Below are 13,676 nucleotides of genomic sequence, written 5' to 3'. Positions count from 1 at the left end.
CCACCCAGCTCAATTTGAGTGCTTGTAAAAGACTCAGGCGCATCAAGAGATGTCTCCGTAAACAAAAGTCCTACTTTGAGTCAATAGAGGACTTGGTAGCAAAGGAAAAACATCAGTTAATTCTGAGAGAGGTAAGTTCCCTGAGTTCATCAGCTTACTTTGTTGGTCCTGAGGGTACAAGGAAAATCGAGGGAGTAGGCACAGCAGAGTGAAAGACTTGGAAGGATTAATCATTGAATTCATGTAAAACCTAAGCTATAGGTTAATGGAATCAATGGAGGAAAAGACCCAAACTGTGTCCCATCCAGCCAGAAGACAGTTGTACTGATGCTCTTCTCCTTGCTATGGCACTCGAGGAGGCAAATTCTATGAAATTCCAGAAAGGTTCTACATGTAATTGGACCAGAAACTGCTCTGACTTGTATTCATTTCTATTCCTAACATTAAAAAACATTTTCTTCCATTTTAATACTGGGTTTCCTCACCCCTAGAATTCACCATCACAGCCCAAAGTGCAAAGATGACCAATAATTATGAACTAAGCCTGGGTCATTTGAGCCAACTGGCTTCTTTTGCACTGAATCCAGATGACTGAACACAATTGGGGAAAATCACATATTCATGAAAATTAATTCTTGCTCCACAACAATGAACAACTCAGTCATTGTGGGGATTTTGTATTTTCCAAATGTTGTTGCAAGAATATGTTCTTATAATGCAACTTTGGTAGCACTTTTGGAGGTGAATTAAATTCCTTCCAGTTAGGTAAAGGCAGCTTGTTGACTACACTGGAAGTGATGTTGACTTCCGAGCTAAGTCATACAAAGTAGCAGAGCTCTGCCTCAACCTCTAAGGGTGCTCACTCTTAGTTTGCATCACACACCACAAGGAAGTCCAAAATAGGCCATGTCATCAGCCATATGAATAAGGATTGGCCTTGAGAATGAATCCTCCAGCCCCTGGAGAACTTGCTCCAGTTGCTATCATTTAGGGCAGAAAGAAGTCACCCTCTCTGAGCCTTCTCTAAATTTCAGATTGATGAGCAAAATAACTGACTGTTGTTTTAAGTCACTAAATGTTGCAGTCAGTAACCAGAACAGATTCGGGTACTTAGAAATGGGGTGCTGCCCTTACAAACATCTAAACACAACCACATTAACTTAGTCATTGGACAGCAGGCAGAGGCTGGAAGGGCATCAAAGTGAGCGACTGTGAAAGCTAAATGGCCTGTAGGCGAGGATTCGTGGAAGCCCAAAGCGCACGAGAAAGCTGTTGGTAAAGACTTAAAGGGCAGCAAATGAAATTGGCAGCTCAGAGCAAGGAATCCTTTGTCGTGTAGTAGGGGAAAATTTGGCAACGTTGACATCTGCAGTAACGTGGCAAATGGAAAATGAACCAAATGAACTCTGTGATCTAGCTAAGGAGATTCCAGGCAGAATATTTAAAGTGCAACTTAGCTTCATCTGGCTGCCTATGATAAAATGCAGCGAGAACTGAAGAATGGCCTGTTGCATTAGAAGAAGCCAGAAATTTCTGGGCATAAAAACAAAATGGGTTTCTTATTTCCAGCTGCTCCAAATGGCAACAAAGAAATTATAAAATTAGGAAGGCCAAGGTTCAGATCTGGGTGGCACCACAGGATCATCCATTAACACCTAAGCAAGCACTCATGTGGAGCCGCATAGAAACTTTAAGCCAAACAAGAAGACCCTATAAGGATTTTTAAGGGAACAACTCAGATCCTCCCTGTTTAGTGACAGGATTTCTAAGGATGCCAAGGACAGTGTGTCACAGAAGTCACCCAATATTCAGAAGAGCTTACGCAAAATAATGGAGTGTTATATAAATTGGAACACAAAAAGTCTACAAAGTTTTAAAAGAAATTATATCAGCTTGACCTGGAAGGAACAGAGATGGGACACAATGAAACGAGATCTTTTGATCTCTCAGATTTTATAGGCAGAAAACAGGTGAGAAAGAAACCCGGCTGTAAAGATGGGTTACTTTTTATGGAAGAGAAAGTATGACTCAGAAGCTGGAACCGGGAGCCCCAGAGAACAATTCCTATGTCACAGGGCTGACCATCACTCAAGGAGCTGTGCCTGATTTAGGTGCATAATTGCCACAGGCCGTGACTGCTGTGTGCCCTGTTTTTGCTGCCTTTGAAGAGGAATGACAACAGTGGCTTTCCTATGCTCCTTCCACTCTTCCATGCTGGGTGTGTAGGAGAGGACAGATCATCTCTTTAGTTCACAGGTCACCGCTGCTGAGAACGAAGGTAATCAAGGGCCTGGACCGTGAGAACTGCACCAGAGGCTCCTGCACGCCTGAACTTAGACTTGGAGCTCACGCTGGAATGGGTTGATGTTTGGGGACCCTGAAAGAAGAAATGGGTGTATTTGCATAGGAGAGGATATAAATCACTGTGTGCAGAGGGCAGACGGTGGCAAACTGTACTTTCCAAAAATGACAGCAAAGCATCTCCCATCCTATATTCTCTTATTACAAAGTAACTGATACTCTTTTCTTAAAGAGCTGGGGTCCATGTTCCTTCCCCTTGAATCTGAGTGGGCCAGTAAAAAAAGCAGAAGGGACTTCTAAGGCTATGTAGTAAAAATGAAACAGCTTTTACCTGGCTCTTATTGGGGATTTTCACTCTCAGAACCAAGCCAGCATTTCATGAAGAAACTCAGATAGTCCACTGAGAATGAATGGTCCCCAGCTCATGCCCTCAGCCATCACCAACAGCCATGGAGTGGGCCATCTTGAAAGCAAGCCCTATACTCCATCGTTGAGCACCCCCAGCTCATGCAGTGTGGCCCCAACAAGCTGCCTTGTCCAATAAACTCTGCCAAACTTGCAGATTGTCAGCGAAATATATGACTGGTGTTCCTCTAACTCAATATGATTAGGGGCAGCTTGTTAAATAGCAAGAGATAGGTGACACAGACCTCTCCTTTATGAAGTGTTCCTCAAGGTCCCAAGTTGGGTAAAATTCCCTTCTTTTCTGCTTCCAAAGCACTCTGTGGAGCATCATCTTAGCACTTACTACACTCTGTTGAAATTAGCCGTTCATTTGTCTGTCTCCCTATGGACACAAGGCAGGCTTGTGATTTCTGGGAAATCAGCCATATATATAACTTTTGCCCCATTCTCTCTCCCCTCTACTCTGGAACTTTGGTTAGGCAAGTTAGAATTTTTTAGTGCATCCTCCAAGTCTCTTAGCTTCTCTTTCCTGGTTTCCATCTCTTTACCTCTCTGTGCAATGTTCTGAAAAATTTCTTCTGATCTAATTTTCAGCTCACTAAGTATCTCTTTAACTGAATCTCGTCTGCTGTCCCATTCGGATCTGGGGTTGTTTTTTTTTGGATGTGCATGTGTGAGGTATTAGGGCTTTCCCCCTCTCGTAGATGCTAGGTAATTTTATATAGTTTCTATTTCTCAAAATACCTTCAAGATTTTTTTTTTACTTACAATAGCATAGTCATTTTATAGTGTCCATCTGGTAATTCTAAATTTGAAGTCTTTGCAGGTGTGGATCTGTTCTTTCTTGTTTCTGTTGATTCCTGCTGGGGGTTTCTTTCCTAGTGCGCTTAATGATTGTAAACTGCTCATTTTAATTGGAAGATTATTTATAGGAGTTATCTGGGCCTAGAAAGAGGGTCATGCCCCTTTACAGGGATCATAGTGGCTTCTACTCGATGTCTGAGAGTATACTGCTTTAAACTAAATTCACAGACTGATTTTTTTTTTGGACCATCTAAGGCACAGGCAGCAAACACAAGGCCTGAGGACCAAACACAGCCCTCCACCTTGTTTTATCTCGCCTGGCACCTTGTTTCTACCCAGCAGCAGCACCAAGCTCCCTGCCCTTAGTCAAGGAGTAGTTACATCCATACACTCCTCAAATTACATTCGTCCCTTTGAAGGTAACCACGCAGCTGATGTGGCCCCTGGCAAAAATGAGTTTGACACCCCTGGTCTAAAGTGATATAAATTTTGGGTGCAAACCTATATGAAGACTAGTTTGTGGTCATAACGTCTCAGAAATTTTCCCCATTGTTCTGTTCACAGCAAATTATTCTCCCTTGCAGTCTCCTTGGGTTGCTGGTTGTGGGGCAGAACTATTTCTGATAACTCTGAGGTATAGCCCTTGTAGTCCCAGTTCTATGGAGGAAGGATTCTTTTTTGAACCTTAATGCTGGGCAGGCACAGAGAAACGTATTCTACAAACAAACCCACAAAGGCACCAAAGTTCAACAGAAGGTTCAAACAATTCCCTCCAGACAAAAGTGGCTTTGATGCTCTACTGGTTTCCCATCCTCACCAATGTTTTGGCTTGATTATTTCTTCCTTACCCACTGATTTTAAAAACTTCCTAATTTGAATGTTATTCAGTTTATATAATTTTCCTGTCATCTTTTTGCTGCGCTTACAAAGTCTTCCTTTTCTGTATTTTTATCCACCACATTTACTTACTTTAAGCGGGAGAGTTGCTCAGAGCCGAATCCTCCGTCACCCTACCCATGTTTTTTTCATTGTTGTTGTCGTCATTGTTGGTTTTCATCTCTGTGTCCTCCACATACAGCACAGTGACTGGCACATGAACTCAATTACTTTCTTATTGTTTGATGAATATATCTGACCTTTTAATTCCTGTGTCCATCACCCCTGGCACATCTCTACCCCCTGGGCCTTAATTAAAGCTCTTTTACGTTTTCATACATATATGCTTTCTATTTTCCTACAATAATGGACCTTTCTTCCTATCTTCCCTTTATGTCCTCATTCCCTCTCTTGTGGAGGATTCTTTGTTCCCATCAACCCCCACAGTTTGGGATCAGCATTGTCTTCACTCTCAGCGGCTGCTTCAGGATTGTTCACTCTCCTTCTGCCCTCCCCCGAAATCTGCTGCTCTTCTGAAGACTATGCTATCCTATCCTAACATCCTTTTTCTGATTTTATTACTATCAAAAGTGGACTTTCAGTCATGGCTCTACATTTCTTGGGAGTTTCAGTCCTTGGTTCACAATTTCTACTCTACTTCATCCCCTAAAATAATTCAGCAGTATAACAAGAGTACTTAGGAGCACAGTTGAACAAACCAAGTTCAAGCCCCAGATCCACTCCTTATTAATATGTACACCTGGGAAGTTACCTAATATTTCACGGCCTCAGTTTCTCCATCGGTGAAGTGGAAATGATGATACTAGTACCACACAGCATGGTAAGGATTGTATGAAATAATGTCTATAGAGCACTCAGAACAGTATCTGGCACATAGTAAATGCTCAACGAAATTTAACTACTTTCATTATGCTCTTACCTCATCTTAAAAATCTTCCTTCTACAGGCTTATTATTCATACAACACCTCAGTATTGCTCAATGTTGCTCGAAAACCTATGTGTTCACTTCTATAAAATCCCCTAGCTTTTTCTCTAAGATGGCATTTCTGACTTTTATTTTAACACTTCTCAAGATATAGCTCTTCTTTTCAGCCAGTGGCCTTTTCTCTTAATGCAGAAATTCGATCCATTTGGAAACACACATGTAAGAATTCTGTATATTCATGACCATGCTCTACGACCTCTTCTCCAAAGGGGCAGCGATGCCTGTTTCCTTAGGTTTGCTCAGTCTTAACTTCTCCTCATGCTGTTCTCTCTTTTATTCTTTACCTTTAGCCTCTTGCTCTCCATCAGCAAATTCCTCCAAAATGTAAACTTGAACAAGGATTACTTATCCTAAAATAAACTAGCCATTTCTCCCTTGTACCTGTTACTTCTCAGGTTATGACTATGTCTCTTCTTCTAATCTTCTTGAAAGGTGATCTGTACTCTCCAGTCCCATTTTCTTATTTCCTATTAACTTCCAGATATCTGGTGTTATCCCATCATTGCTAAACCTTACTTTTCAAAAGTAAGCAGCAATTAGATTGTCCAAAAACCTCTCTTCAGGACTTCTGTTACGACTCCTCTGCAGCAGTGAACATGTTGGCCATCCACTTGTAACTTCCCTCCCTCATGAGCTTTTGTATAACTACCCTGCAGCCTTTCCTGGACACAGTGGTGCAGTGACATCAGCAAATATGATGGTCGTCAGTCACTCATGTTCGAGAAAAGGCTCCACCAAGTATGGATCTTAAATAAGACACTTAGCTCCAATTTCTTCATCAGTAAATGGATGTAATTTTTGCTTGCTTTGTTCACCAGTTTACACAACATATAAATAAAATAAGGATCAACCAGCATCAAAGATATAAACTACACAAAAGTAGCTGAGTACACTTTGATACCATGAAAACAGATAGGAGACAGAAAAGCATATTGAAAGACTCTTGCTACCAAATCTGCTATGATGTTCTGAAGGACCCAAAGCTTTGTATCTGACTTACCTGGACTTACTTCAAAATGGGGAGGAAAAAAGATTATTGTGACTATATCGGGGAATTTTCATTCTGAAAATGCTGTGGCAAATCAAAATATTAATGATACATCTTCACATATACAAGCATGGAAATCAAATTTTAAGAAATATTACCAGTTCTTGGGGAAGGGGCTCTTGCAATTTCTAAGGAGCAAGGTTTCTTTGTAACTGCTGTGTCCGTGAGATCACATAGGAAGTTCTCATTTTCTGAAGGAAATGTATCCAGAGAAGCAGATGGTAAAATTTCCATAGCGTAATTCCTCTTCTTTGGATAGGATTCCTTAAAGGAAGGAGGGAAAATAAAAATAGCTTTGTGGTAAAGACACAACTCATTTCATTTATAAAAACTAGCACAGACAACCAGGTTCATCAGTACACCCAAAAGTGATCGACAGGTTATGATTCATCTGTTTGAATAAGCCATGCGTCATGTTACTTCCATTTTATCAGTGATCTTTCTAGAAGGGTCTTTACAATTTGGTTCTCTTGAATTTATCACTGAACTACTAAAGTTCATTATCTCTTGCCATGATCTATTTTTATAATGTGTCTATTTTCTAGTCACAGCCTAAACAAGTGTTTAATCAATGGTCATTCCCAGGACCCTTCTGCTTTGCCTGCTTTCTTGAGATAGCCACTAGACTTAATTTTGGTAAGATACAAGGGTAAGTCTGTTAGAAGGCTTCTGAAAAAATAATTCTTCCCCAGAGAAGGCGAGGAGGCTGTTTCAGAACCTTGGCCTTCAGGTCCCTCTCAGAGACAGTTTTGATGTCTAGAGATAGGACAGGCATGATGTAACCATAAGGCAATAGCCTAAAGTCAAAATGATTAACAGGCCAAGACAGGCAACAGAAGGATAAAAAGAGCCTGGGACCTGGATGGCATCATTGAGCTACTCACACAGCTCCAGGGCCATTTTCTCCAGGCTTCTTAATTAAATGATAAAGTTCTTATTGTTACAGCCATTACAATTTGGGTTTTCTGTCATTGAGAGGTAAAAGTATTCCCACATAACCCACTAGTATTTTTCTTTGTAAATACCATTAACTAATATGCTCAGGTTAACTTTTCAACTTAGGATAAAAATCAAGGTCCAATTCCAGACTACTGATTCTTTAATATACATAAAAAGTTAGGATTTATTGTATTTTGAAATATCTTAACTTCTTGGCCAGGCATTAACTGAGCAACAGCCATTTGTTGGGCATCATCACATCCATTTAGGACTGTGCTAAGTGCTGAAGATTTTTAAAACTAATACGAAATAATTCTTGCCCTCAGAAAGTTCAGTTTACTAGCGAAGAAAAACTGATTAACTGCTTGATGAATTTAAATTATAATTCACTATCAAAGGGAAAAGACAAGGGAAATAAAACTCATTTTCAAAAAGTCTTCCAAGATCTATTCAAAGGTTACTGAAGATTTAGTACAAGCTTCCATTTTCCCCATAATGATATTTACAGTACAGAGAATAAGTATTCAAGGTCAGTGCAATTGCTTTCACATCATACCAGACCCTCACACATCAAAGAGTCAATTATGTTCACTCTACTCCACTGAAAGCAGGAAATTGGGAGTAATTTATTTTTAACAACAAAGGGTGACAAAAGAGAAAGCATCCCAAGGAAAGCCATCAGGATGATATAGGACTGAAAAACCATGTCACAGAAGATTTGATGAAAGGAACTGCAGTGTTCCAGTCCAGAGACGCCTGGCAGCAGGTGGGGTAATGGTGTTCTCAGCTTATGTGAAAGGCTCCCCTCAAGAACCACCCCACGGAGTGGGCGAGAAGAGAGGCTGCTGTGGTAGATTTATTCTTAAGTTTTTAAAGGTACCCATGGTTCTAAGTCGAGAAGGGCAAATTTGGGTCAATACAAAAATCCAACTTTCTGTGAATTAATAATAATGCTAATCTCTTAAAATAAAAGTTCACTAATATAATAATTAGCTAAAAATAGCATTAGAAGGCAACAGAAGGAACTTCTCATTACTAGAAATCTTTCAGCAGAACTACACATTGATAAAATCACATATAAAATATATTGTACAGGGCACACACCAGAAGACTATAAGCTCCGTGAAGGCTTGATTTTGTCTTGTTCACCAGTCGGCCCCCAGAATCTAATAGAGGGGCCACCACATAGTGGAGGCTCAATAAACATTTACTAACCAACTGAAGTCCCTATGTCCTCTTCAACAAATCTAACTACCAGCTAGGGAAATGATTATGCCTCTTTAACATGCACATTTCTTGGCTCTTCTGTTGGGTTATTGTTATTATTTACTGTTATTGTTTATTGCTTACTGTTATCATATATCAAAAGTAAAAAACTGAGACTACAATAAAATGATCAAGTCTATGAAGAAGAGAGTTTCCAGTTCAAACCCTAGTTCATCCTAAAAATTAAATTAGTTAGAGCAACTCACCGTTCATGAATTTAGTTAAGTTGGAATTCTACTATGGTTATAAAGAATTATGAGTACCTTTTTAAAGGTCTTGAAAAAGACTCTGAAATCAAACCATATAGAATGAATTGGTTTGCTTTCCCTTTGACGAGAAAGTATATACACTTACTAGAGAAATATTAGAAACTATAGAGAAAGAGAAAAAAGTTGCATTATACCCAGCATGCTCAGATAACTACTTTCAACATCTTGGTGGCAATGTCCTCTGACAGCTTTTCTCTGTAAGTGTGTGTGGATGTGTGAGTGTGTGCGGAGATGTGTGAACAACAGAGAAAAAAGGTTTTGAACAAGAATGAAGTGCACCCTCTTCTGCTTCCAATAGGAGGGCCATCATTTCTCATTGGAATAAAAGTCTGTAGTGCATGGTTTCTTCAGAAAGGGTGAGAACCCTAAGGAAAGAGATGGTAAAATGAAAATAGAGAAACTATGCTTTTGTAATCATATTGTCAAAAAGGAGGGCATTCAACCAAATACCTGACAAGTATCTCTCAAAAGAGGATGGATACGTGAGCTCATTCAAATAATAAAATGTACCTATTTTATTATTTGGATTACATGTGTCCACTACTCAGTTTAAGAGACAGAACATTAGCATCGAAATTGGCCCCCCTCCCACCCATGTTCCCCATTCCAGCCCCCTCACCCGCTCCCCACAGACAGAGCTAAATCCTGTTCTAAAGTTAGTTTATAACTCCCTGGATTGTTGTTAAAATTTAGCCCTCTTCCTTATAGTAGAAGTCTTGGATTTTGGTTTGCAGGTTAAGGCCTGATTCCAGGATCTCAGATGTGTCTCTGTGCTTGATTAATTTAAACAGTAGCATGCCCGAGGTTGTGTTCTCTGCCTTGGCCTTTGCCAGCTCTCTTCTAAGGGACTAATAATCCTGTTTTTGAATCTTCAACTGGTTCCCAAGGCCCTGAATGCCTAACTTCCCAGTTCCTGGGGGAACGTTCATCTTAGAGACATAGACTTAACCTTAACTGAGTTGGCTTCACCCTACCTGGTGTAGTTGATCATGCAATGCATGGATCAAATAGCACTTCTTCAAAAAGATGACACTGAAAGCACTGAATAAATCAAAAGAACATTATGCTCCCGCCCAAAAATAAATATTAGCAGTTAAATATGTTCTCCCATGTTGTTTATACTGTGCTCTTATAAAAGTTTAAGATTTTCAAGGCTAGGCTAAATCAAACAAGTCAAAGTTTATTAGTGACTAAACATGAGGTTCTATCATTCAAAACTAAAATGAGTGATAAAAATTTGGTATGGGAGTATACAGATTAGCAATATCCTGGAAAAAAATTAAGAGTTACAGCTGACAGAATGAATCAGAGTGTAATACACCAGTGAAGGACATAATGTTACACAGGCTAACTGAATGCAGGTATGATCATTGCACTAGGGAACGTGATAGGCCTCCTTTCCTCTGTGCTAATTAGAGCTGGCAATGATCTGATTTTCACAAACACAGGCTTGACCACCCTGTGTAAGGTAGTGCAAGATTTTATCCCTCAAAGGGGCTGAAGGATACTTGGCCTTCTTCTGACTCATGAAAAACCTTAGCCACAATCAGGGATCCAGGTATGGGCACAGCTATTTCTCAAAAGTACCAGTGATGTGGGTTTTGTTTTGTTTCTTTTCTGATCAGTAAGGTGACTGAGACCACTTTGACAGGGCACCTCTGTGAAATTGCCCTCCAACACAGCTGTTTTACTGACCACCGGGGAGAACCAAAGTGGCTTAATCACCACCACAGTGAGACGCACCTGCACCCTCAGCATGCAGGTACTGGGGCACAAGTACCCCATCTGAGGAGGCACAAAGGTGAAATGGACCATTTTCTCTGGACGTGGGTAAGGAAAGTGTTGAGTATCCAACCTGTGTCATGTGAGAAAAGAATGAAGTAGGAAAGGTGCAGGGAAACATGTATCCCGAGTATTTGAGAAGTAAACAGGTGATGTGAACTGTGCTCTGTCTCTAAGTGAGTGTAGATAGTGCAGACGGAGAGATGGTAACAAGGAGGAGGACTTTAGCTCGAGATGAGCTTTCCAAAAATTAGAGCTTTGCAGTATGAAATTGGCTCCTTAGCAGGTGGCAAGTTCGAGCCCAGTGTAATCAACACAAGGCATCTCCTGAGGATAGAAGATGGTGGTTTGACTTAGATGGATTTTAAGATGGTAGTTGAATAAGAAGGTAGGAATAGAAGTAATGTGACAGAATGAGATGCAAGCTACCTGCATCATTTCGCTGCTTCTCGAATTCTTCTTCCAACAATGAGAAAAATAATACTAACACAAAGGAGTGTGGGTTTATCACACTTTTGAAGTCAGTGATGACTCACAGTTCCAGTCAGTGATGACTCAAAATAGGTGCAAGTTCTGGGGGAGTGGTCTGACTACACTGACATGTCCTTCAATATCAAGAAAAGGACACCCTAAAGATTTACAATGACATTTAAGGAAATACTAAGAAAAATAAGAAATACTAGGAAAAATAAGAAAATTATCAGGCGAGTCTTTAAGGGGACAAGAAGACTGAGAGGCAGCAGGACAGTCCCGGGGGAAGACACATCGATCACAGTGGGAGGCAGAATGATGGCCTCTCAAAGATGTCTGAGGCCCCACCCTGGAACAGGTGAATATGTTATGTCACATGGCCAAAGGGACTTTGCAGAGGTGACTATGTTAGGGATCTTGAGACGAAAAGATCACCCTGGAGTATCCACTTACAAGTGACAGAGAACAGGAGAGGCAGGGATTTGACTGGCCATGGCTGGCTTTGAGGACAGAAAACACCATGAGCTGAGGAAGGGGTGCGGGTCCTGGAAGTTAGAGAATCAAGAAGGTGAATTCTCCCTTAGAACACCCTGACTTTAGTTTAGTGGGACCCACTCTGTACTTCCAGAACCGTAAAATAATGAAGGCATGTGTTTTTAAGCCACTAGGTTGTGGTGACTGGTTACTGCAGCAATAGAAAACTAACACAGTAATATCAACAGAAGGCATCACAGAAGGAGGCAAGAAAGACTATTAATGGTTGAGTGAGGGACATGAAAATTCAAGTCCAACTGAAAAAATACACCTTGTTCTGATGTGACTCAGTATTTTAAAGATAGTAATTCTTTCACTTGCACTTGGACTTGAATTTAATGCAGTAGTAATGCCAGGGAGTTTCCCTCGCACTCCATCTTGGATCTTGACAAGTATTCCTGAAATGAATTTGGAGAAATATATGCCTGCAATAGTCAGGTTATCAATTAGAAAAGAGAAAAGTAACAGGTGATATGGATCAGCCTTTACCAAACATTTAAATAAATTATAAATGGCTGTGGTAAAATAATTGAAAGGCAATGGAATAAAAGAGAGAAATTAAAAAAATAAAGCTCAATGCTTGTGGAAATTTATTACATTACAAAGGTGGCATTTCCAGCAAGTAGAGGAACCATCGATTATGTAACAGCTGCCAGTGAGGTAACCGACTAGTCATTTGAGAAAAAATGACAAAGCCGAGTAAATATGTCATTTCTTACCTCAAAGAAAATTACAGAATAATATTTAAATAATAAAGAAATATGCTTTTAATAATCATCTTATATTAGAAATGACCTTTGACCAGGAGGTATAACCAGACACGTAGCCAGAACTGTGCAGAGAAAAGAGCTGCTGAATTGGAGTACATATGAATATTAAATTTCTATAAAGCTGCCAAGATATCAAATATGGAGACAAATGACAGATTTGGGGAAATTCTCTGACACATATGACAAAAGGTGAGTGTATCATATAAAGAGAATTAAAAACTGAAATGAAAGAAATCAGTAAGGGAAAAGGTGAACAAAGGATAGAAGCAGTTCACGATGAAGAGCTAGAATTTTCTCATGTGAACAGATGCTTGATCTCATTTATAATTAAATATATGCAAATTAAAATAACACATGATACAGCATTCTTGATCAAGTTGCTGTAGATAAAGACAGTGTTAGAGACGATTTGGAAAAATGGGTACCATTAGGGGAAGTGTGAATTGGTCTGAGCTCCTTTTAGGCTAATTTGCTGGTTACAGGAGACTTTTAGAAAGCAGGTCTTTAGATTGCAAGAAATTTTAGGACTTTCCCATGATAAAAATGTTCTTCCCTCACCTGGAAACAGATGGGATCAATAAACTGTCACCATTATTCCAGGAACACAGTACTGTGAGGCACTATTTATATATGCATTGCACAATCATCACTCTTCCTAGAAAATTATGTACACTTGCTACTTGAAAGTATTTTATTACATTTATTGGGGTGTCATTGGTTGATAAAATTAGATAGGTCTGAAGTGTACAATTCTATGATACATCATCTGTATATTGCATTGCATGTTTATCACCCACAGTGAAGCCTCTCTGCGTCACCACATATTTGAGCCCCTGTGCCTTTTACCACCTCCTCCCCTCTCCCACCCCCTCTGGTGCCCACCACACTTTTCACTGTGTCCATGAATTTCCGTTTGCTTATTTGTCTTGTCCATATATTTGTTGCCTTCACTTTTATATCTCACATAAGAGTGAAGTCACATGGTTCTTGACTTTTTCCACCTGACTTATTTTGTTTAGATGATACTCCAAGATCTTTTAAATCTTCTATTAAATAATGAAATGGGGGGAAGGTCCATGGAGGGAAGCTTGCCTCTTACCACCATGAATGAGAAAGGTTGTAGTCAGATCTTACCAATGTCAATCACCTGAGATCTGAATGGGTGTCAGGATATTTCCCCCTCTGGGAAAGGTTACCAATTAGT

At 40.0% G+C, this 13,676-nt stretch overlaps 1 protein-coding gene across 4 annotated transcripts in view; it reads right to left on the bottom strand.

The window, feature by feature from the left end:
• The window catches only part of ANKS1B (ankyrin repeat and sterile alpha motif domain containing 1B), an 830,526-nt gene that overhangs the window by 556,623 nt on the left and 260,227 nt on the right, over positions 1 to 13,676 (bottom strand). For all 4 annotated transcript variants that reach the window (XM_037160668.2, XM_037160669.2, XM_037160670.2 and 1 more), the window contains exon 10: positions 6,540 to 6,705. In XM_037160668.2, coding sequence (XP_037016563.1) covers positions 6,540 to 6,705 — 166 coding nt within the window. The remainder of the gene's footprint in view (positions 1 to 6,539; positions 6,706 to 13,676) is intronic.

Source organism: Artibeus jamaicensis, unplaced genomic scaffold (assembly GCF_021234435.1).
Source record: "Artibeus jamaicensis isolate MK-2021 breed Jamaican fruit bat unplaced genomic scaffold, CSHL_Jam_final contig_233, whole genome shotgun sequence".
Lineage (NCBI taxonomy): Eukaryota > Metazoa > Chordata > Mammalia > Chiroptera > Phyllostomidae > Artibeus > Artibeus jamaicensis.
Note: the sequence above shows the minus strand (reverse complement) of the source record. Positions and strands in the feature narration are given on the sequence as shown.